This window comes from Physeter macrocephalus, chromosome 11, assembly GCF_002837175.3.
Source record: "Physeter macrocephalus isolate SW-GA chromosome 11, ASM283717v5, whole genome shotgun sequence".
Classification (NCBI taxonomy): domain Eukaryota; kingdom Metazoa; phylum Chordata; class Mammalia; order Artiodactyla; family Physeteridae; genus Physeter; species Physeter macrocephalus.
The window spans coordinates 154,928,748-154,954,483 of record NC_041224.1 but is presented as its reverse complement, the minus strand read 5'-3'; the positions used below and the strand labels follow the sequence as shown (position 1 = coordinate 154,954,483).

The window sequence follows — 25,736 nt, the reverse complement described above, 5'->3', positions numbered from 1 at the left end:
CTCCACAACGGGAGAGGCCACAGCAGTGAGAGGCCCGCGTACCGCACAAAAAAAAAAAAAAAAAAAAAAAAATTAAAGTATTAGATGTACATAGCTTAATAAAAATACGAAAAGGAGTATATGAAAAAATAACCATTCCCTGATCTTTTCCCACCCCACCAATTCTGATCCTTAGAGATGACTATTTTAATTCATTGGCTGTTTTTCTCACTTGGTGGTTACCTTTATAACTTGATTAATAATAAACTTACGCAGTTACTTTTTTTTTAGGAAGATAATCAAAGAAATTTATTGCAACATTGGTTATGTTAATGTATATTTTCTAGATTTTTTTCATCTTAGTGCGTCCAAGTTTTGAAATGCTTGAGGCTGTACAAAGGTCTTCGTAGCATGTATTAACATGCAAAGGTATTCATGATACATTACTCAGTGAAAAAAAAACACGTGGCCAAAAAGCATGCATAGTATAATTCCAATTATGTTTAAAAGTAAATCTGTATTTTTATTAATTGTAAAAGGTTGGAAGGTAATACCCAAACTATTAACAGTGATTATTTCTGGGAAGTAAAATTACAGCTTGATTGGGGGGAGAACTTTTGCCTACTCTTTTTACGTTCTGTATTGCTTAGTTTTTTATTTTTTTGTTTTTTAAATATGTATTTATTTATTTATCTAGTTGCACTGTCTTAGTTGCAACAGGCGGGCTCCTTAGTTGCAGCTCACTGGCTCCTTAGTTGTGTCACGTGGGCTTCTTAGTTGCTGCAGGCAGGCTCCTTAGTTGCTGCACGTGGGATTCTTAGTTGTAGCATGCAAACTCTTAGTTGCGGAATGCATGTGGGATCTAGTTCCCTGACCCGGGATCAAACCCAGGCCCCCTGCATTGTGAACACGGGGTCTTAACCACTGTGCCACCAAGGAAGTCTGTCCCTGTATTGTTTAGTTTTAATGTACATGGTACTATTATAATTTACATAATTTAAACACATGTTAAATGATTTTTGACTCACCACTTTCTGTAAAACAAAGTCTAAACTCCTTAGCTTTTTACTTAAAGCACTCAACAATTTGTCTCCAAACCACTTTTGCCAATCTTTGAAATGTTTGTGGATAGAATTGAGTTTCACCTTCACTCTCCTACTTATACTCACTTGAGCCCAACTATTCTCACCAAATTTGCTCTCATGTTTTCAACCTTTGGGAGTGTCCTTTCCTTTGCTTGGAATGCTCTGTCTCCTTCTCTCTATTCACTAAAATCCAACCAAGCTATGAAGCTCAGATCAAGTAGCACTCACCCTCTCTTGAATTCCTATATTATATAATATAATATCTGATACTCAAGAAGTGATCATTATCGAATGAAGAAATGAATCTTCAAGTTTCTGTTTAGTTTTCTCATTTGTAAAATGGGGACATACTACTCATCATATTAGGTTATTGTGAGGATTATGATAATTATGAAAAGCACTTAACACAACACCAGAACATAGTAATTCATAGTTCAAAAAAGCTGGCATTATGATTATCTTTTTTTCATCTATTGACCCCTCCTCTCTCCATCTAGATGGTCAAATCCTGGATGACAGAAACAGCATACCATATATTCTAGCATCCTTCTTTAAACTCTTTGTAGTAGAGCCACTTCATATTTATTGTTAATGGTGACAATGAAGATTATGAAAGAAATATACCACTAACTTTCAAAGAAATAACAAATCACTTAGTTTGAAAAATACTATGACTTCATGGTACCAAGAATAACATATTAACATGGAATTATAATAGTAAAACATTACTGAGATGAAATATACCATGTTTTCAACCTTTGGGAGTGTCCTTTCCTTTGCTTGGAATGCTCTGTCTCCTTCTCTCTATTCACTAAAATCCAACCAAGCTATGAAGCTCAGATCAAGTAGCACTCACCCTCTCTTGAATTCCTATATTATATAATATAATATCTGATACTCAAGAAGTGATCATTATCGAATGAAGAAATGAATCTTCAAGTTTCTGTTTAGTTTTCTCATTTGTAAAATGGGGACATACTACTCATCATATTAGGTTATTGTGAGGATTATGATAATTATGAAAAGCACTTAACACAACACCAGAACATAGTAATTCATAGTTCAAAACAGCTGGCATTATGATTATCTTTTTTTCATCTACTGACATCTCCTCTCTCCATCTAGATGGTCAAATCCTGGATGACAGAAACAGCATACCATATATTCTAGCATCCTTCTTTAAACTCTTTGTAGTAGAGCCACTTCATATTTATTGTTAATGGTGACAATGAAGATTATGAAAGAAATATACCACTAACTTTCAAATAAATAACAAATCACTTAGTTTGGAAAGTACTATGACTTCATGGTACCAAGAACAACATATTAACATGGAATTATAATAGTAAAACATTACTGAGATGAAATATACAAATAAAACAATATGTTCTTTCTTCAGTGAAATCACAGAAAATAGGATAGGTGATTCCTAGAATTCTATTTTCACAAACGTAGTCAATACTTACTAGATGCCAGACAACAGTAGGGAATTATTTACGGAAAACACCAGACGAATTTGGTTTAATATCTTGTTGGGAGATAACACATCATGCTTCTACAGAAGCTCCATGTGTTCTAGAATTTTGATGTAATAGGATTTTACATACTGTCATAAAAATAGAATGCTCTACTGCAAAGACATAGCAGGAGTGACCAAGTCTTGTTATGTTTAGTTCCTCACATTGTTCCCGTCCAAAATCACTGCTACATTACAGCCTTCAAATTTCAGTCACTGGCAGCTTGATTGGATGTTTCTGTTCCCACTTAATCCCACCTGACAGATATGATCTGGGTGGCACGGCACAGTGCCACTGAAACAACTGGAGTCCCTGATACAGTACATTACCCTAGAACAATAAAGTCAGATTGTTATTTTATCTTTGGAGGCCTAAAAATTATTTTTCTGACCATGGCTTCTTGTTTGGTTTGTGTGTCTGCTCAGTACTTTATAGTTAAACCAACTTTGTCCCTCACCAGTGTGTAACTGTGTCCAGTAATTCAAGAAGTCAAAGTGTGAATCATTTAAATAAGATACATAGATGCCTTATTTTTTTGTTTTGTTTTTGTTTTGTTTTAGCATTATTCATTTATTTATTTTTGGCTGCGTCGGGTCTTCGTTGCTGTGCATGGACTTTCTCTAGTTGCGGTGAGCGGGGGCTACTCTTCATTGTGGTGCACGGCTTCTCAGTGCAGTGGCTTCTCTTGTTACAGTTTCTCTTGCTGTGGAGCACGGGCTCTAGAGCACAGGCTCAGTAGTTGTGGCACACAGGCTTAGTTGCTCCGCAGCATGTGGGATCTTCCTGGACCAGGGCTCGAACCTGTGTCTCCTGCATTGGCAGGCAGATTCTTAACCACTGTGCCACCAGGGAAGTCCCTTAAATATTTTATTTAAACTTAAAACTTGGGAGGGAAGGAAAAATTGGGAGATTGGGATTGACATATACACTCTAATGTATATAAAATAGGTAACTAATAAGGACCTACTGTGTAGCACAGGGAACTCAATACTCCATAATGGCCTATATGGGAAAAGAATCTAAATAAGAGTGGATATATGTACATGTATAACTGATTCACTCTGCTGTACACCTGAAACCAACACAACACTATAAATCAACCACACCCCAACAAAAATTCTTAAAAAACCTTAAAACTTATATGTGTAACTAATTCAGCATCTTTTTTTTTTAACATCTTTATTGGAGTATAATTGCTCTACAATGGTGCGCTAGTTTCTGCTTTATAACAAAGTGAATCAGCTATACATATACACATATCCCCATATCTCCTCCCTCTTGCGTCTCCCTCCCACCCTCCCTATCCCACCCCTCTAGGTGGACACAAAGCACCAAGCTGATCTCCCTGTGCTATGCGGCTGCTTCCCACTAGCTATCTATTTTACATTTGGCAGTGTACATATGTCCATGCCACTCTCTCACTTCATCCCAGTTTACCCTTACCCCTTCCCGTGTCCTCAAGTCCATTCTCTACATCTGCGTCTTTATTCCTGTCCTGCCCCTAGGTTCTTCAGAACCATTTTATTTTTTTTTAATTCCAGATATATGTGTTAGCATATGGTTATTTGTTTTTCTCTTTCTGACTTACTTCACTCTGTATGACAGGCTCTAGGTCCATCCACCTCACTACGAATAACTCTATTTTGTTTCTTTTTATGGCTGAGTAATATTCCATTGTATATAGAACGAACTGCTTGTATATTTTGGAGATTAATCCTTTGTCGTTGCTTCATTTGCAAATGTTTTCTCCCATTCTGAGGGCTGTCTTTTCGTCTTGTTTATGGTTTCCTTTGCTGTGCAAAAGCTTTTAAGTTTCATTAGGTCCCATTTGTTTATTTTTACTTTTATTTCCATTTCTCTAGGAGGTGGGTCAAAAAGGATCTTGCTGTGATTTATGTCGTAGTGTATTCTGCCTAAGTTTTCCTCTAAGAGTTTTATAGTGTGCAGTTATTTTTCATATTTATTAATTCTAGGCATTTAAATAATTTACCTAAAAAAAAAAAAGAATTTACCTCTCTTACTCACCACACATCCCTTATCCCATCTCCCCAATTTTATTTTTTTAATTTTTAAAATATTTAAATATTTATTTATTTATGGCTGCATTGGGTCTTTGTTGCTGTGCCCAGGCTTTCTCTAGTTGTGGCGAGCAGGGGCTACTCTCTGTTGTGGTGTGCGGGTTTCTCATTGTGGTGGCTTCTCTTGTTGTGGAGCGCTGGCTCTGGCACATAGGCTTCAGTATCTGTGGCACACGGGCTCAGTAGCTGTGGCTTGCGGACTGTAGAGCACAGGCTCCATACTTGTGGCGCACAGGCTTAGTTGCTCTGCGGCACATGGGATCCTTCCAGACCAGGGCTCAAACCCATGTCCCCTGCATTGGCAGGCGGATTCTCAGCCACTGTGCCACCAGCGAAGGCCCCCCATCCTGCTAATTTTAATAAATCAATAAACAACATTCACATTACTGTCATTCTGTAAATGTTCATTATATAGTATCTTTTAAATATTAAAGACGGAGGTGCACATTTTTTCCTTTGATTCCAATAATTTATTCTTTACAGCCAAGTTAAAGTCTAATTTTCACTTGTACCTTTAACTAGATGACTGGAAAATATATGAATGTGAAGCCACCACAATACGCAACAGATCTCACTATTAGGAAGTTATTCCCTTGTACTGGGCCTAAATTTTTTTTCCTCCTCATGGGGGGAAGAGAAGATCATTTGAAGGAGGAGACACCTAAACACACAACGGAAATCTATTAATGGTAAATTGCATACCTACGTGTAAATAAACTACCTCAGATCCTTTGTGGTACAAATAAACATCACACTGAATAAACTTAAGAATCGTTGACCATCATAATTTCTGGTTCTGTGATTGTAAATGGCAAAATGTCTTATTTAGCTTTTCCACATTGGAGTGGAATGGAGGATGTTTCCTACTTAATGTAAATAAATAAATAAATAAATAAATAGTGAGAAATGAAATCAACTTTCATTTATCCAGAATTTTAAAATCTGTTTTAAAATCCTAAAACAGAAAATTCCCCACCTATTTTTTTTCTAAATTGATGTCTATAATGATGGTCAAAGCATGCTAAGTATTTTATGAATTGTGAAAGTTTAATTATTCCCAGTGAAGTTTGCATTATATTTCTGTTTTTTTAATAAATGTCTTTTTTTTAAACATTTTTTGGCATATTTCTTTTTAGTCCTTTTTAAAAAAAAAAATTATTTATTTATTTATTTGGCTGCGTTGGGTCTTAGTTAAAGCATGTGGAGTCTTCGTTGTGGCCTGTGGGATCTTTAGTTGAGGCATGTTGTATCTTTTAGTTGCGGCATGTGGACTCTTTAGTTGCGGCACACAGGCTCTTAGTTGCAGCATGCGGGAACTAGTTTCCTGACCAGGGATCGAACCTAGGCCCCCTGCATTGGGAGGGTGCAGTCTTAGCCACTGGACCACCAGGGAAATCCCTGCATTATATTTCAATTCACTGAAAATGGTCATTGCTATGGTGAGCAAATTAAATAGCCAGCAATTCAGTTAAACTAGAACCCCATTACCCTCTTTTCATGTATTTGGATAAGTATGATTATTCTGTACAAATGTCACAGAAATGGAAAGGTCTGATACTCACACTTGGCATACAGACAGTCCATCATTGACTGCACTAAGTCCAGTTTGGCTTTAATGGAAAAGTTGATAAAGTTGGTATCGACCAGGATGTGGTAAGGTGGGCCCAGCTGTGTGTTATATTGGAAGAATAAGCAGGAAGGGTGTTGGGGGCTGAAGGAAAAAGAAACAAAACACAAAGTAATGTCTACACTGATATTTGGTATAAACAAAAAAAAAAGAAGTCTCTGCTTGGAACAGTTTGTTCCTTTTTCCCTTCACTGGAAATAAATCCTAATAAATCCTGTGATGATATATCCATCACCAATCTAGAGCAAATAAAAAAAATTAGAAAAATGTGATGAGGTTTCATAAAGTTAAGTGTATTTATTTAAAAGGAATGACCTTTATACTGAAAATATGCCCTTACTACTTTTTGGTGACACATTCTCCCTTTTATGAAATGCTGGTATGTTAAAACAATGGCAATTATTTCTTTTGAAAGATTCTTGGCAAAGAAAAAAAAAATGATCCTAGATTTAATCCCCAGGATTTTAGGGAAAATTGTACTGCTCCATGAAGTCCAAAAACCTTCAAACCATTAGAATTGGTATATACTCATCAATAACACTTTCATTTGCATAGCTTCATTTGTATAGTTGTGCCAGACTGACAAATGACTGAGCAAATCAGTTCAAGGAAAGCCTGAATTTCTATGAGGTCTACAGTTTTAGAATCTTTCTTCTAGTTTTAAAGGAAAACTTGAAATTTTTGATTACTCACACTTCTCTTTCCTTGAGTGCACTGGGATCTTTCTTTTCTTTCTTTTTCGGTTTTAATCTATCCTTTTCTTTACTAGGAAAAAAAACAAGTAAATTCAATGTAGGGGAGAAGAAAAAACCATAGCAGTTATAACCTCATGAAAATTAAGTTTCTTCTTCTTTTTTTTTTTTTTTGTCTACAAAGGAAATTCTACTTTGTGACTTCATTATATTAATATCAGCATACACTTTTTGAGCATGAATAACTGTGTGGGAAGTAGCCTGGAATTAACACAATTAATCAGTAAAACATAATTAAATTTTAATACCATTAGCTAATAATCCATAAAAATTGTTAATGGTTAAATAAATGTTGGTTAGATTATTTCTTTCTCAGTCAGAAGCTCTCATATCAAGGATCAAAATCCACTTCCAAGCAGTGGGTAAATAGGCTGACATTTATCTTCTAAAGACTGAGATGCACTAAAATGTGACAATATATATACAAAATTTAACTTTAACTAGAAACAGAATATTATTAGTGGGGCAAATTTCCTTAAAATTACATAATAAATACATGCTAAAGACCAAGAATACAATTTAACAACAAATGAAGGCTCTAACAACCACTCACTCCTTTGTCCTGAGGCTCTGAAACAATGAAGTCTAGTCCTTATTTAATAACTCAGTCCATTGTTCGCTGAAGCAGGCAAGCTGTTTAGTTCCTCCTTATAATAGGGAATATCATTCTACTCTTTTCTTCCACAGTCATAAATCTTCTTATAAGATTTATAAAGTGGAGACATCTATGTATTTTCCCATTTTTTCTTTCAAAAATTCTTGACTTGTCAGGTGCTGGTACAGCCATGGTCTCTGACCTCACCGCCTTTCAAAAATTATAACAAACCTTTTTTTTCCTGGGGAATGTACCAGTGTAATGGCAAGAACATAGAGATAATCCTACCTACCTCACAGAACTGTTAAGAGGCTTAAACGTGATATGGCAGATACAGTATATAAAAACGGTGGTACAAATTGAACACTTAAGAGATGTTGAATTCCCATCCCATTCACCAGTGTACTTGCTCATCAGCTAAGTAACTGTTATACTTTATTACCCTATGCTATATAAATCCAAGACACAATAATATCAAAACTAAACACAAAACAACAACAAAAACTTTTACTACTTATCCCCTCGTGACTTCTATATCTCCGGGCAGGCTATGAACCCAGTTGATTCCACACTCACAGCCTCTGATCTCTGAGACTAAGCATTCGCTTCATGGTCGCATACTTCCGTGTTTTCTTTTGTTTCCCCTTAAAACAAAAATTTTAGAGTTAAAAGAGTTGGAAATACATTGCATCTTCTTGAGTTCCTTTTCTTTTGTCCACACCCCTCTTCCCTCAAATACCCAACTCTTCTTATTCTAGCTGCCTCAACCCAGCGCTCTCCCTACTCGCTAGAGCATAACAGGCACCACTCCAAGCAGTTTAAAAGCTAAGATCAGAATGAAAATAAGAAAGGGGAATGTGGTGGAAATTTGGCCAATGGCTACTCCCTCAATCTCTGTTCCAAACGTGGTCTGACAATACCCATTCTCCCAACACTCGTCTCTCACCATGCTCACGCCGCACTGTTGTTTCTTCCGGAATCACCAGCAGCGCGACACTTTTGCGTCAGCCGTATAGCGCTTCCGGCAAAGGATAGCCCGGAAGCGGAAGCCGTTTTGGGAAACGGAAAAGCCCCAAGCCGGTTCCCGTCCCCGGCCGGGTTCTGTACTGGATTCTCTTGGGGAGGGTCGAGGGACGGTTTTCTGCTGGTGCTGCAGCCGCCTCCCAGGGTAGCAGAGCTGGGACTTCGCCGTGCTGCATCCCCTGCTCGGGTAATGTTTCTCTCTTGCATCTCTCCAGCACGGGGCAGAGCCCAGAGGACCTGCCTGCACTAGAGTTCCAGAGAGAGGTAGCACAAGGGTAGGGGGGACGAAATTCTGGGTTGCCCAGTAGCTTGGGGAAACACATTCTCCTCATCCTTCAGCGCTGGGGCATCAGGTCTTTATCGTGCTACTCGGAGGCTCTGGTTCCTACTTGGTTCTCCCAGCCGGCATTGTGCCTGGTGTAGCCAGGTGGACGATCCTCATGATTCTCCCCCGAGTGATTACCGTGTATTCATCTCGGTGAAGCGAGGGATGGAGCAGCGTTTGAGGGCCTTCTTTAGATTGTCTCTAGAAAACTGAGTCATAAGCTTGCATATGTTACTAGTTACCAAGCCAGGAAAATGTTGGGAAATAATTAACATGTATTGTGAAGGCTTGGTGTGTCATCTCTAATGGAAAAGGTAGAGTTTTTGAGAACAAAAAGGGAAAGATAGCTTCCATTTTTTGAGTACCTCCTAGGTACTCTGGTGGTTCTTAACCTTTCGGAGATCCATGGACTATTCTTTAACAAATGGGTACACATACAACATTTGTCATACAATTATGAGACTTGTGGACTCTGAAGCCCATCCGTGAACCCTCTAGGTGTCTGCGCTTAAAGTTAAGAACCCCGATCTTACATACTGTATTTGGCACTTTAATTATATTACCTTCTTTGACCTTCACAGTAACTTCAGTACCCTCTTTTTACATAGGGGGAAGCTGAGGCTCAGACTTTGTTCAGGGGTTTGTTTGGGTCTGTTTGATTCCAAAGTCTGTACTTAACTTATTGCACAAAGCTGTCCTAGTGTTTGAAATCCAAAAAGGTTATGAGGTTAAAAAAAAAAAAAGCTGACCGTTGCAGCATAAGCCTTACTGTGAAATGTAGTGTATTAACATGAAATTTGGAGCCTGACTGATGGAATTAAAAATCCCTGTTCTGCCTCTTACTAGTTGTATGTAATTGGGTGATTTTATCTGTGCTTCAGATTCTTTACCTGTAAAATGAATAGTATCTGTCTTACAGGGATGTAATCAAGACTAAAGTAGTTTAAGTATGAAGCTCCTAGCACGACTAAACCCTATTAAAGTGTTTTCTGTTATTGTTGTGTGTCTTCTATCAGAGTATGCCAATTGTGTATTTTAATATAGTTGCTCAATTTGGAACTTGAATGTGTTGATAACCTCAAAAACTTTATTACGTTTTCAGTTCTTGAAAAGCTCAATTGCGGGGTGATTTCCTGTGTTGATTTGAGTAGACAGTTTTCTTCCTACTTCTGCTTTCCCTTTTAGGCATGCATGCATTTAGATAGCTTTGTAGGGCACATATCTGACTTTGTAGGCTCTGAATTTTTGATATGGAAATAATTTTATTATGGTAGCATCTACAGATACTGTATGTGCCTCTTGCTTTACCCCGTTTGTGGTTACTAGAAGTTCCTAATCTTTCGGGAACAACCTTTCTGCCAAGCTGTCATGGTGATATGGTAGTCACCACTTTTTCGATGCATTAGAACCTCTTGGTGATTAGGCAATACGTTTCTTAAGTAAACATGATTGGTGTGTTTATTTTAAACATTTGGAGACTGATTAGTGTTATATATAGGTTCAAAGGGAAAATTGCATATAATTAAATAGTCATTTGCATTTAAATTCAGGCATTGACAGAAGAACACTCTCTTGGTAATGTGTACCCTGAATTTTGGAATCCACGAACAATAATACATTTAAAAAAGAAAAGCAGTTTGTAATATCTATTCTGAGACTTTTCTGATTTCCTTGATTGTTAAAACTTGATAGGGAGCTAAATTAATGTAGGAACACCATGGGGGATGAGACCATACTTAGAAAAATATGTTTTGTTGCATTGTAATTTTGTTGCAATCTGAGATTCTTATGGTCTAAGATTAAAGTACTCGGATATTCTATAGCATATTTTGATGGTGATGGGAGGGGGAGATGGTGTTTTGTGTTGGGTGGGAGCAGAAAGTAATTGCTTTTGATTACATACTTGTGAGAAAAAGAAATAATTTTAGTCCTTCTCAGCAGTCAAGAGGTTGTTTTGTACTTTTCTGCAGTCTTGAAGAGAAAGAATTGTTCAAGGCAGTCGACCCACAGTTTGAACACATAATTGGGCTTGGACGTCATTCCATTCACTAATTGGTCTAACTTACTAATGTTAAGTTGTTAACAAATTTCTATATAAAATTTTGGATGATGAAAGAGTCCAGCATCTTGTATTTCAATGTTAGAAAGTTAGAGGTAGATTCACTTTTGTGGCATTAAGAGAAAAAAAAATTCACAGGTATTTTCTTCCTTTTCAAGTTACAGTTTTTACACTTATATTTATGTCTCATGTGATACGAGTTTTTCTCCCAACAAACGTTAGTTGCTGTTAGTTATTTTTCAGTTAGCTTGACTGCCTCTAAATATGGTAGCATGATATGTGTACAGCATTCCCTACTCCTAAGGTATCGGTATTGAATTGGTTCGTAAGGATGCCTCAGAAGTACGTTACCGCTGCATGTTCATTCATTCAGAAGGCATTTATTGGGGGCCCATTCTGCTCCAGGCAATGTGCTGGTTACTCTTAAAAAGTTCAGGCCTGTATTGGAGAAGGACTTGTGAACAGATAAATTATGGTAGGTGGTTGAATAGGTATGCAAATTGAAATATTTTAGAGGAATTATTCTACTTGTTCATGTTTCTGGTAGTGGTTCAGGTCAGAGTAGTGTTGTGTAATATTTATTTAACACTGTAACATACCATATAACAGATCAAATTTTATGACCTTAATGGATTCTAGTAAATCAATTTACCTTTTAAATGACTTTAGTCATTAAATAGCTTAGGTGTAGATTTTAGTTATCTTTCTTTGGTTTCTTTGCCTTTTGAAGGGTTTATGAATACTTAGCCTTCACTAATATTCTTTTGTATAGCAGTTTCCAAAGTTTTGAGGTTGTTTAACCTTATTGCAGTGTGTGGGTTTGTGTGAGCATACCTGAGACTTGATATGGTGTTATGTCACCAGGACATTTTCCTGAAGGGACTCCTGAAGCCTGTACTACAAATTGTGGTTTAATAGAAAGAGGTGAGTATCGTTTGGATATTAGAAACCAAATAGTTATGGTAGCTATATGTCTTGTCATTTAGCCTGAATTGGAAACAGTACCATATGATTTTAATATGAATTTTTGTTACCTTGAATAGTTGAGGAATTGGTTATCATGTTTTTCAGAGCTTTTAGCTGAAGCATTCATTTCAGTTCAGGTTACCTGTTGGCGTTGAGATGCTAATTATCAACATCAGTTCATTGTATTTTTTTAAATTAATTAATTAATTTTTGGCTGCTATGGGTCTTTGTTGCTGCGCCTGGACTTTCTCTAGTTGCCGCAAGCGGGGGCTGCTCTTCATTGCGGTGCGCGGGCTTCTCATTGCGGTGGCTTTTCTTGTTGCGGAGCATGGGCTCTAGGCACGTGGGCTTCAGTAGTTGTGGCACATGGACTCAGTAGCTCGCAGGCTCTAAAGCACAGGCTCAGTAGTTGTGGTACATGGGCTTAGTTGCTCCACGGCATGTGGGATCTTCCCACACCAGGGCTTGAACCTGTGTCTTCTGCATTGGCAGGCAAATTCTTAACTTAACCACTGTGCCACCAGGGAAGTCCTGTAAATTGTATTTTTTAAAATACTAACACAATAAATTTTTAAAAATTATTTGTTTGTTTATTTATTTGGCTGTGCTGGGTCTTTAGTTGAGGCACATGGGATCTTCTGATTGTGGCATGCGAACTCAGTTGCGGCATGTGGGATCTAGTTCCCTGACCAGGGATCTAACCCGGGTCCCCACATTGGGAGCATGGAGTCTTAGCCACTGGATCACCAGGGAAGTCCCACAATAAATTTTATTAAAAGATTGAATGGTTTAGTAATGATTTTGAGATCCCTTCCTGCTTCGGTACTCTAAGATCTTATACAATATCCCTGTGTAGTTTCTACTTTCTCTTCCCAAGGCATATCCATCTATTTTTATCCTTTAACAAATGCTAGTTCCTTTTGGACTAGCCTTAAAGACAAAGTGAAATAAAACACTTTAAAAAGCATTTAAAATACATTTCTGTTTTGAAAAATTGGGATTGGCTTAAGTAGATGACCTGTCTTTATGCTTCTGTATGTCTGCAAGGCCATCTGATTCCACTAGAACCATACAAGGAACATGAATTTGGTACCCCACATAACCCACCCAACAGACACTAAGCCCACTACTCATAGAAACCTACTAGCCATACTTAATTCTCTGTCTTTTTTTGGCACTTGTATAAGCTCCCATGTCCATCCCAAGAACTTTGACAAAGCAAGAGAAAACACAAGTGTTAGTAAAAGTAATTACATAGTAAAAGTTGCTTTTACATTTTAAAGTTTCTTAAATGATAGCGTACTGTGGATATAAAAGTGCAGAGGAGTCTTTTGGTTGATCTCCCCACCTCCTTACCCCTGGCATCCATTTCCTCCTTCCTCCTAACAGATTTTTTTCCATGTATTCACTTTCCTCCCTTGCAGCCACGTGCTTCAGGGAAAGCCAACCACATCTTCACGCCAAAGGATGGGGCTGGTTGGCTAAGAATAATTCCATCCCGTCTTTACCAGTTTCTAATTTAGGAAAGAAAATGTAATTCAATCTTGGTCAATGACGTGAGAGATTAAGTTTGCTGTAGGCTTCTGGGAAAGTCCTTCCTATGCTTGCATTGTATTTTCTATTCATTATTCTTTTTGATCAGAGATCAGGTAAAGATAATCTAAGAATATACAAAATACATTTTCTGTTGTGTCCCTTTGTTTTTATCCAGAGATCCAGCCCAGGTTATTTTAAACCCCTGTCTTGTCCACTTAGGGAAGTTTAACTCCAAGGATACCGCTTGGTGTATGTGGTGAAACTGTTAGGAAAACAGTTAAAACCTTCCAAGTGTGATCTAGTTTTTCATATCTTGGTGAAGAAGGAAACCCGCTGGGCTGCATAAATGGTTTATATCCACAGAAAAGAATAGAAAAGTTTTTGAAAAAACGTTTTAACCAAGCATTACCTAAACTGGGGTAGTGACTTGGGATGCATGATCAGAATCCTAAGGGTGAGTGAGAATGTAAAGTGGGGAACCATATGTACTTTTTTTAAAACCAGATTTTACGTTGGAATAATTTTAAGTTCATAGAAAAGATGCAAAATAGTACAGCAAGTTCCTGTGTACCTTTTACTCAGATCTCTCCCTAATGTTAACGTCCTACATAATCACGGTACGTTTTGTCACATCTAAGAAATTAACATTGGTATGACATTGGACTACAGACTTTATTTAGATTTCATAAAATTTTCCACTAATATCCTTTTTCTGTTCCAGGATACCACACTGCATTTAGATCATGTGTAATTTTGATAAATTTGGGTTTCCAGTGAGCTTTTTCTGTGCCATGTATGTGGTCCAATAATCCCCTCTGACCAGTGCTGAGGAGAGAAAGTCATTGACCATGAGAATAAACAATACCACATAGGTAATGTTTTGTAGCCTTTGATTCCCAGAGCACTGTTAACTCAGTGGGAGAGTTGGCTTTGCTCCCAGGAGGGTGGTGTAAAGTTTCCTGAGAAGCTTAAGAGCTGATCCTGATTGAGGATCCCTTCCCAGCCTCCACTAACACTGTGTGTTCACCTCATAGGTTTTACTATATGTAACTATCACCAATTATTTACTTGTCTGTCTTCTTTACTAGTTTGTTTCTAAGGGGTCAGGGACTATCTTATTTTGGAATCCTAAGCATCCAACGTATTGCTTGGCATGTAATAGGTTCTTTTTTTAAAAAAATTATTTATTTTTGGCTGTGTTGGGTCTTCGTTGCTGTGTGTGGGCTTTCTCTAGTCGCGGTGAGTGAGGGCTACTCTTCGTTGCGGTGCGTGGGCTTCTCATTGCTGTGGCTTCTCTTGTTGCAGGGCACGGGCTCTAGGCGCATGGGCTTCAGTGGTTGTGGCTCACAGGCTCCAGAGTGCAGGCTCAGTCAGTAGTTGTAGCGCACGGGCTTAGTTGCTCCGTTTCTCTTGTTGCAGAGCACGGGCTCTAGGCGCATGGGCTTCAGTGGTTGTGGCTCACAGGCTCCAGAGTGCAGGCTCAGTCAGTAGTTGTAGCGCACGGGCTTAGTTGCTCCGTGGCATGTGGGATCTTCCCGCACCAGGACTCGAACCCGTATCCCCTGCATTGGCAGGGGGATTCTTAACCACTGTGCCACCAGGGAAGCCCCATGTAATAGGTTCTTAATACACATTTGAAGAAATTAATAAACCCTTGTTTGGTAACATTGATTATTAGGTCAACAGAAGTTTGTTTTGAATACCGTAAGTGTTGAGTTTCTCCTTCAAATTGAGCCATCTTAAGTTGTCATTTCTGTGGCTAGTTGAGTTTTTCTTCCCAGAATCTTAAACAAGGAACTATAAAGTATTCATTTAAGGTTCCTCTTTCTTCTGATTATATAAATAATTTATTTTCCTTAAAAAATAAGAGTAGAATTGAAAGTAATAGATAGTAGTAGAGTTAGAAATTGTGTTAGCTTTTGAATATATGTGTGACAATTCCAGTTTCACCCAACTGGGCTGTAGATCTGGCTGTTTGCCTGCCACTTCATGCACAGTTAATGAAATAAAAACTTCCTAGACTTATTGAGGGAGACGGCTTGTCAGATTCAGAGAATTAGTTTAAAATTTTTCCCGTTACAGCCAAGATTCGGTGGCCCAGGGTCACCTAAGCATAAAAGCTGCCATGGTATGGGAACACAGGGGCCTGTTCTAAATCTGTGGATCGGGCACAGTAGAGTCAGTTTGGTAAATAGAAAAAACATCAGGGTAGGAGGGAGTTGTAAATTAAAGCTGCTCTTTTCTTGATTTAGAGTAAAGACTGTGACAGGGGCGTAGATGAGCCAGTCTTCTATTTTGTTTTTCTCCAGACATCCCATGAAGTTACAAAATGAGCAATGATAATTTCTTGTTTCATTTCTCCCTGTTTTACTAACATTAGCTTTATATTACCTTTCTCCTACTTTCTTTGAACTATTCTCTATTCCAGGGGGCATAGAATAGTTTTATATATACTATTCATTTAATTTTGAGTCTGAAGAACTCTGGATTATTTTAAAGAGACTGATGTAATGGAATCCAAGTTGAATTAAGAAATGTAGAATTACTTTTAAAAACAAACATCAAGAGTCCAGAAATTTTATGTCATTTGAGGAGAACTGAGGGACTAAGATCTTGCCTACATTTAGAAATGCCGTTTATTAGATTGAAGAAGTGGGACATCTGTTAAAAGATAAAAATCTTTCCAATTCTGAAATAGACTATAACTTAAATAGTGGTTGTTAATGTGGGAAGTTGATTTTTAAAGAAACAAAGGGATAATAAAACTGTGTGACTAATTATGAGATAAATGGAATGCAGGTGTTTCTTAAAAAAATCTTGCTAAAAACTTTGACAGTGGATTTCCCTGGTGGCACAGTGGTTAAGAATCCGCCTGCCAGTCCAGGGGACACGGGCTCGAGCCCTGGTCTGGGAAGATCCCACATGTCGCGGAGCAGCTAAGCCGTGTGCCACAACTACTGAGCCTGTGCCCTAGAGCCCACGTGCCGCAACTACTGAAGCCCGCGCGCCTAGAGCCCGTGCTCCGCAACAAAGAGTAGCCCTCGCTTGCCCCAGCTAGAGAAAACCCGCGTGCAGCAACAAAGACCCAACGCAGCCATAAATAAATAAACAAACAAATAAATAAAAATTTAAAGAAAACTTTGACAAGAGATTTTCTTGCAAAACTTTTAGGTAAAACTTATAGAAGAAAATCTTTGTGACGTTGAGTTAGGCAAATATTTTTTTAAAGAAATAAGACACGAAAAAGCACAAACTATAAAAGGAAGAAAAAGGTTAATAAGTTGGATTTCATCAAGTTAGGAAAATTAGAAACTTTTACTCTTTAAACAACACTGTTAAGAAAATGAAAAAGCAAGCCACAGAAAATATTTGCCGAATGTATATCTAATACAGGACTTGTATTCAGAATTTATAAAGAACTCTTACAACTCAGTAGTAAGAAGACAGCTCAGTTTTTTAAAATGGCAGAAGATTTGGATACCAAAGAAGCTTTATAAATAGCCAACAGGCCCATGAAAAGATATTCAATATTGTTAGTCCTTAGGGAAATTAAAACCACAGTGAGATACCACTTCACACCTATTAGAATGGGTAAAATTTAAAAGATTGATAATACCAAGCATAAGTGGGTATAGTAACTGGACCTCTCATACATTGCTGGTGGAAGTGCAAGGTGGTACAGCCACTTTGGAAAACTGTTTGGCAGTTTCTTGTAGATTAAATATATACTAACCACATGACGTAGCAATCCCACTCTTAGCTGTTTACCCAAGAGAAATGAAAATGTGTGTCCACATTACACTTGTACTTGAATGTGTACCCATAATAGCCCCAGCCTGGATAGCATGTCCTGTACTGGTGAATGGATAAACAAATTGTTGTATGTCCACATAATGGACGACTACTACCAGCAGTAAAGGGGAATGAACAACTGATACAAGTAATGGCATGTATGGAGCTCAAAAGTGTTATGTCACACACAAAAGACTACATTTTCTATGTGATGTCATTTCTATGGCATTCTGTAAAAGGCAAAATTATAGCAAAAGAAAGTACCTCAGTGGTTGTGCAGGAGGGTGGAGGAGGGGACTGACTGCAAAGGATCATGAGGGAACTTTTGGGGATGATGAAATGTTCTGTATCATGATTGTATTTTATATCATAACCTTATACAATTGTCAAAACTCTTAATTGTATGCTCTAAATTGGTGACTTACTAGATATAAATTATACTTCAGTGAAACTGATTTTGACAAGAGATTTGACAAGAGATTTTTTTTTAACCAGTGATTTATATAGGATTAGAGAGTGGATTTAAATTAGTTTGGATCTGAATTTGTTATAGGCATTAAAATAATTTTGAAATAATAATATCACTGAACTGAGTTGCATAGAGCTTACTAGTTATCAGTGTTGGGTCAAGTTGAGGTTAATATTATTAATGAAAATAGATGGAAATAAAATACAAATTTTATTTGAAGAAGTTGCTAGATCAGAGAATGAGAGTTCCAAATAACTAAGGAAAAAAAACTTGAGGGCTGATTTTGAATTCCCCCTCTGGCCTAAATCTTTACTCTGTGTAATACAGTTGACCATCAATTTCTAGAAATATTCACTTCCTTTTGCCTCCAATAAATTACTTTTATTGGGTGGACCAAAAAGTACCTTCAGTTTTTTAAGTAAAAATAAAAGACACAGTTTTCATTTTCACCATGAACTTTATTGAACAACATTTTCACCCTTTTGTTCCACTACCTTCTCCCATTTTTCAGGCCACTTGATAATTCCATCTTCCCAAAACTTTTTATCTTTTTTGAGCAAAGAACTGTTCCAGGTGCCTTTTACAGTCTTTCAGGGAATTGAAATTTTTTCCATTAAGAGAATTTTTTAAAGACTGAAATAAATGGAAATCTGAAGGTGCAACGTCTGCTGAATACAGCGGATGAATCAGAACTTCCCAGCCAAACGCTAACAGCCTTTGCCTGGTCATCAAAGAGACATATGGTCTTGCGTTATCCTGATGGAAGATTATGCATTTTCTGTTGACTAATTCTGTATGCTTTTCATCGAGTGCTGCTTTCAGTTGGTCTAACTGGGAGCAGTACTTGTTGGAATTAATCATTTGGTTTTCCGGAAGGAGCTTATAATAGAGGACTCCCTTCTAGTCCCACCATGTACACAACATCACCTTCTTTGGATGAACTGGCCTTTCGTGTGGTTGGTGGTGGTTCATTTCACTTGCCCCACCATCTCTTCCATTCCACTTTGTTGTACAGTATCCACTTTTCCTCGCCTATCACAATTCGTTTTAAAAACAACGTTTTCATTACGTTTCAGTAGAGAACTGCATGCAGAAATATGATCAAGAAGCTTTTTTTCTCTTAACTTACGTGGAACCCAAACCTCAAAGTGATTCACATAACCAAACTGGTGCAAATGATTTTCAATTCTTGATTTGGATATTTTGAGAATGTCGGTTATCTCCTGCGTGATATAACGTTGATTGTTCTCAATTATTGTTTCAATTTGATCGCTATCAACTTCAGTTGGTCTACCCGACCATGGAGCATTGTCCAGCAATAAATCTCCAGCACGAAACTTTGCAAACTACTTTTGACACATTTGATTAGTCACAGCATCTTCTCCATACACTGCACAAATCTTTTTGTGCATTTCAGTTGCATTTTTATCTTTCTTGAAATAATAAAGCATAATATGCCGAAAATGTTGCTTTTTTTCTTCCGTCTTCAGTATTAAAATGGCTACACAAAAATTCACCAATTTTGATAAGTTTTTTTAAATGCACACTGATATGACAGCTGTCACATACAATCTAACAAAATTGTTTCGAATGAAGTTAGAGACAGCTAAGTGCTACTAGAGCCATCTTACGGAAAAAACCAAATGAACCTTTTGGACAACCCGATACAATTTTTCTCCTCTGAGTTTCTTCTCATTTTGATTTGCTAGCTCTTTTTGGGGGGCAAGGGCAGGGTATATTTAAAGTTGATCCCCTCAGGGTTCTATGATTAGTCTTTTTCTTGGTCTGCCTGCTTTATCTGACAGTCTTTTCCCATTCCCCATGTCTTTTAACTGCCCTCAGGATCCTGGTATCTGTAGCTTCAGATGCTGATTTCCACTCGTCTTGTGGATATACTCACCTGGATATCCTATAGACACTTTAAACTTAACATGTTCAGTTCTGCACTCATTACTTTCCTTACATATTTGCTCTGTCTCCTTAATTCTCTACCATTATTCATCCAGGCTCCCAAGCATAGAAAATCCTGATTTGTCCTTGGCTTCTTGCTCTCCTTGATCTTTTCAGCCTTGCAGATCACCAATCTGTTGCTTCTAACAGAAAGAAAGCATATGCTAGTCCCTCCCTCTCTACATCACAGCCAGTGCCTAGTAGCTCCCTTGGACCAATATCCTCTTGTCTCTCAGCCATTGATCTGTCTTTCTCTTCAGAGTCTCTTTCAAATTGCCCCCAGAGTTACTTATTTTTAAATGTGTGATCCTCTTACTCCCTTAGTTAAAAAACATCTCTTGTGGTTTTGTTGTCGTTGTTGCTTAGAGTCTAATAAAATGAAGTCATATTCCTTTAAAATTACAAATTAAATATTTCTGAGCTCTCATTCTTCTTATCCCAAGAATGTCTCCCCCACCCCCTTTTTGGAGGTTCTTCTTGATGCATCAGTATTCCTGGGGAAGAGGGTAGGCTCTGGAATCACACTGCCTGGTTCCTTCAGTTGTCAGCTTAGTGACTACAGACAAGTTATTTTAGCTCTCTGTACCTCTGTTTCCTAATCTCTAAAATACCCATAATAATATGGTTACCTTATATGGTTGCTGTGAGAGTTACATGAGATTAATATATGAAACACTTCAAACAGTGCTGGCATATAGTAAGTTCTCAATGCAGGTGGATTCTTGTTTTCATCATTATACTTGAAAAAGAAATCCAGAAAACTTAGTATTTTGGATTGTTGCTGTGGCTGTTTCCAAATGAGATTTCTCTGCATCTCTCATCTTTCCCGATGAGGAACGACTATAAATGAAAACTGTATAACCTGGCTGCACCAAGTTCCCTCAGGTACACTCTGTGCCATCTCCCTCATTTATTTGGGTTGGGCTGCTTGGGCACAAACCGCCATCATAACCTGGCAACCCCACAGCTTGGTTTGCACATAAAGCCATATCCCCCAGGGCTCTCGTGTGGTCCCAAGTCACCTGGGTCTAGTTGCCAGTCTCAGCTGGTCCTCCCTTCCCTTATATTCCAAGTCTTGCTCCCCAAGTGCAGCTGAATTTCTTTCTTTTCTCAGTGCATCTCCATTTTGTATCTGAGCCAACTGAAGATAAGCTAAGTAGCTTGTCCAGGATTGCTTAGTTGTGAGATTCATGCTCTTGACCACTGCACTGTACTGTACTTAGAATCAGTCACCCTGGTTTGGCCCAGGTGGTTTCCTAAACACTTTTCTTTTGTAATGCTTAACTTTTTATCACTCTCTCCACTCAGTACTTTTACTTATGCTGCTGCTTCTACCTAGGATAGTGGTACTTTTTTTTTCTTCTTTCTGCCTGGCACATGCTTACTCATTCTTAAGTAATAGCCCCTTTGCCACTCATGTGAAGACTTCCCCACTCAGGCAAAGTTACCTCACTCCTTCCTTTGCCCTCCACATATCGTTTTTTCCTCTTTTGTGGTACTTGCTACGTTGTATTTTCCAGCTCCCACAGGGTTCGTGGAGGTTAAGAAAAGACCCCGTCTTATTTATTCTTGTGACCTTAGCTTTTAGCACACAGTCTGGCATGCCACAGATGCGCAACAAATATGAAATGAAGAATGAATGATACAGAAGAACCTAAAGATGTTGGTGGTGAGTTATAGTGAATTTGCTAAAACACAAAGTTTTAGCAAGTAATTTTTTAAAATAATTTTATGCAGTGTTTCACAGAACTAACCCCCGAGGTTTTTGTTTTTTTAAAAGTAATTCTGCAGCATTTCTATTGATTGATTGATTGATTAATTGGCTGTGTTGGGTCTTCGTTTCTGTGCGAGGGCTTTCTCCAGTTGCGGCGAGCAGGGCCACTCTTCGTCGGGGCCTCTCACTATCGCGGCCTCTTGTTGCGGAGCACAGGCTCCAGACGCGCAGGCTCAGTAGTTGTGGCGCACGGGCCTGGTTGCTCCGCGGCATGTGGGATCTTCCCAGACCAGGGCTCGAACCCGTGCCCCCTGCACCCGCAGGCAGACTCTCAACCACTGCGTCACCAGGGAAGCCCAGCAAATAATTTTAAGCTAACAGAAAATACAGATATCTAGGGATGGAAGAACATAGAAGAAAAAATAAAATGTGAGTATATGAAATAGGTGGTAATGGGGTAGTATATCAGCAGTTGAGGGGGGGTTGCAGTGCTTTTCCAAATTTTCGGCTCAGGTACCTCTAATGGTAGAGGATAGGGGGCATGTAACCCTTTGGGGGCTGGGAACAGAGCCCCAAGGAGCCTTTCTGCCTCAACTACAAAATATATATGAACGTTTTGAACATACCCATGTTTTATCTTTAGAAATTCTTGCATATTTTGCAAGAAAATATTTTTCTCCCCACTACCTCATCCTCTAATAACTAGACGCAGTGGGAACGTGTCCATTTATCCCGTCTTCTAGCACATTCTGGCATGCCCCAATGCCCACATCTGGGGAGCATGGAATGGGGTTATAGTCTAATACAGCAGCATTCTACTTTCTGTTTTGGGGGATAGTCTAGTCAGGAGTATTATGTCACGGAACCGAGGAGGGTGAGCTCATCTTGTTCTGACTAACGAGGCTGTTCTTGGAAGGCTGCAGTCAGTTGGAGGCACCTCATTACCAGATCGCTGGGGACCAGCTGGAGAGAGTTCACAGAAGACCCACAGGAATGATTAAGAGACTGGAGGGGCTGACGGATGAGGAACGGATAGAAATGAAAATTGCATAACTTGGCTGAACCAAGGTAGCAGGAATACACAACTGTATAAATATCTCAAGAGTATAAACTCGATGGGGGAAGGCAATCTTTTATGGTGGGATTTTGGGGTGGGGAGAATAAACCAAGGGTGAAATTAAGCAAAGGAAAATATAAACTAATAATCTAAAGTGTCTGTTGGTACACTTTGTTTCTTGGAACCTCCTTAGTTGGACCACTCTAACTTGTGGGCCTTTTGCTTATTGAATGATTTGTTTTTTTTAGTTTGACGTCTGTGGACTTGCGGCTGGTGCTTCTCTGTGTAGAGAACGCTGGAGACTACATCTTAACAAAGCGAACGTCTTTCTTTTGTCCTGTCTTGTTTTGTGGGACTCAGTGGTTGATATTTGGAACTCCTATGCGTTGCCACTATCTCTTTATGCACCAGAATTCTGAAGTGGACTTTCACATAGTTTTCTTTTTTTAATTAATTTTTTATTGGAGTATAGTTGATTTACAATGTTGTGTTAGTTTCTACTGTACAGCAAAGTGAATCAGTTACACATATACATATATCCACTCTTTTTTAGATTCTTTTCCCATATAGGTCATTACAGAGTACTGAGTAGAGTTCCCTGTGCTATACAGTAGGTCACAGCTTTTTAGACCAGCACTGTAAAAGTAGAAACTCAGTATGTATTGTAGTAATTTTAGAAACCCAGATACAGTATTTGGTCCCTGAGGTACTGGTTGGTTTTAGGAAATTATAGCCTTGATGAAATCCAAGCATGATTGTATGAAACATGTACTTGGGAAATGATTGTATAAAATTCCTTTTTGGGGTATGGAAGGCATAAAACTTTTAAATAACAGTTGAAATTAGCCAGGAGAAACATTTGCTTAATGTTGCCAGTTTTATAGCCCTTTTCCTAAGAAGGGGTAGTAGAACTGGAAGAAAGTGATTTTTATGCTTTTTTGATATTTAAAAATGAGTTCATTTATAATACAACACATTTATGTACCTTTAAGACTAAGTCTTCTATACCAGAGATTGGTAAACTTTTTTTTGTAGACGGTTAGATAGGAAAGCTTTGTAGGCCATACGTCTCTGCTGCAACTACTCAACTCTGTGTTGTAGTTCAAAGGCAGTCAAAGACAAATTGTAAACGAACAAACTTGGCTGTGTTTATTCTTCTTTTACAAAACTTTTTTTTTAAACAAAAACCGGTAGCTGTCTGGATTTGGCCTGCAGGCTGTAGTTTGCCAACTCCTCCTGCAGCAGACCCTTGCTCCTGAAAGCATGGTCTGCAGACCAGCAGCATCAACATTACCTATGAACCTGTTAGAGATGCAGAATATTGGGTCCCTTCTCAGCTGACTGCTCTAGAGTCTAGACCATGTTTCCTGATCTTTAACATGCATAGGAATCACCTGGGGAGCTTGTAAAAGTATGGACTCTGAGGACTTCCCTGGTGGCGCAGTGGTTAAGAATCCGCCTGCCAATGCAGGGCCACGGGTTCAATCCCTGGTCCGGAAGATCCCACATACCACAGAGCAACTAAGCCCGTGTGCCACAACTACTGAACCTGTGCTCTAGAGCCGAGAGCCACAACTACTGAGCCCATGTGACACAACTACTGAAGCCCTCGTGCCTGGGCCTGTGCTCTGCAGCAAGAGAAGCCACTGCAATGAGAAGCCTGCACACCGCAACGAACAGTAGCCCCCGCTCACCTCAACTAGAGAAAGCCCACGTGCAGCAACGAAGACCCAGCGCAGCCTAAGTAAATAAATAAACAAACAAACAAAAATATTGTTTCCTTATTTGAAAAAAAGGGTAACTTGCCTTTTTAGGGAGAAAAAAAAAGAGTATTTAGAAACTTTTTATGTGTTCCTGCATCATTAAGAATTTGGGGGACTTCCCTGGCGGTCCAGTGGTTGAGACTCTGTGCTTCCACTGCAGGGGGCACAGGTTCGATCCATCCTGTATGCCGTGTGGCACAGCCAAAAAAAAAGAATTTGGAAAATACTAAAGGTACAGGTAGAAAATAAAAATGTCTATAATTCAAAACGCCTAGAGATGACCACATTTTATGTTGCTCCTTCCGGTCTTCTGTATGTAATATGATATTTTAAAAATTGGGCTCATGATATGTAAATAATTTTGTGCTTGCTTTTTCATTTAACATTTTGTTTGTGAGTGATTCACTGTTATATTCCTTTAAAGTGTAATTTTTTAATGCTTATATAGCATTCTAATGGCTCTCTTATAGTTTATGCAGTTCTTCTCTTGTTTGTGGCTCCTTTAAACTGGTTCCGATTGCTAGTTGACCCAGGTTTTGGCTGACGTACTTGGCAAGTCTATCACCATATTTTAAAATAATTACACATACTTATTTATTTTTAATTATAAAAGTTTGACAACTTGTTTGATCTGGCTTTCACCCATTCTGTTCTTCTGGTCTTGTTAGCATTTTGTGTTTTCTTTTTTGGTCTCCCATGATAGAGAGGCAGTAGAGCGGTCATCAGAAGCATGGAGTCTGAGTCCAGGTTGTCTGGGTTTGACTCTACTATGTACTGTGCGTAATCTTGAGAAAGTACCTTGAGAAAATGCCTCAGTTTCCTCATCTGTAGAATAGGGATAATTGTATCTGTGTCTTAGGGTTGTGAGTTAATACATATGAAGTACTGAGAACAGTTCCTGCCATGTGGAAAGGGACTGTCTCTTTTCATTTAGTGATCAGTAGTTTCTTCTCATGTGTTCTATGGTGGCTGTTCTTGCCAGAAACCCCTTTCTGCTACATTTAGTTCATGAATATCTTTGAGTTACAGACTGACTTTACTGAACTTTTGTTACTCAGTGACTTTATCTTGAATGTTCACAAAAATTTTCCCCTTACTCACAGTAGCAAATTTTACTGTTTTAAAGATAAAGTCAGTATTGTTTAACCCTGTCTTGGAAATGCATACATGGGCACAAAGGGAGCAGACTGCATAGGCTGATTGATTGGGTTTTTTTGTTTGTTTGGTTTTGGTTTTTTTAACATCTTTATTGGAGTTTAATTGCTTTACAATGGTGTGTTAGTTTCTGCTTTATAACAAAGTGAATCAGTTATACATATACACATGTTCCCATATCTCTTCCCTCTTGCATCTCCCTCCCTCCCACCCTCCCTATCCCACCCCTCTAGGTGGTCACAAAGCACTGAGCTGATCTCCCTGTGCTATGCGGCTGCTTCCCACTAGCTATCT

General features: G+C 38.5%; 2 protein-coding genes across 10 annotated transcripts in view; one reads left to right on the top strand and one right to left on the bottom strand.

The window, feature by feature from the left end:
- FCF1 (FCF1 rRNA-processing protein) overlaps window positions 1-8,687 on the bottom strand; it is a 19,326-nt gene extending 10,639 nt beyond the window's left edge. The window contains exons 1-4 of one of the 2 annotated variants that reach the window (XM_007117102.3): window positions 8,580-8,687; window positions 8,210-8,277; window positions 6,980-7,051; window positions 6,222-6,370 (exon numbers count right to left, since the gene is read on the bottom strand). In XM_007117102.3, coding sequence (XP_007117164.1) covers window positions 6,222-6,370; window positions 6,980-7,051; window positions 8,210-8,277; window positions 8,580-8,582 — 292 coding nt within the window. In that variant the 5' untranslated portion in view covers window positions 8,583-8,687. The remainder of the gene's footprint in view (window positions 1-6,221; window positions 6,371-6,979; window positions 7,052-8,209; window positions 8,278-8,579) is intronic. The other variant, XM_028496200.1, reaches the window with a different exon arrangement.
- A 59-nt stretch (window positions 8,688-8,746) lies between these two features.
- AREL1 (apoptosis resistant E3 ubiquitin protein ligase 1) overlaps window positions 8,747-25,736 on the top strand; it is a 42,832-nt gene continuing 25,842 nt past the window's right edge. For 2 of the 8 annotated variants that reach the window (XM_028496194.2, XM_007117107.4), the window contains exon 1: window positions 8,753-8,843. The gene's annotated coding sequence lies outside the window, so the exon portion shown is untranslated. Of the gene's footprint in view, window positions 8,844-17,897; window positions 21,423-21,458; window positions 21,897-22,383; window positions 22,536-22,772; window positions 24,269-25,736 lie in introns of those variants that run through there. The other 6 variants (XM_055088620.1, XM_055088619.1, XM_055088617.1 and 3 more) reach the window with 5 other exon arrangements.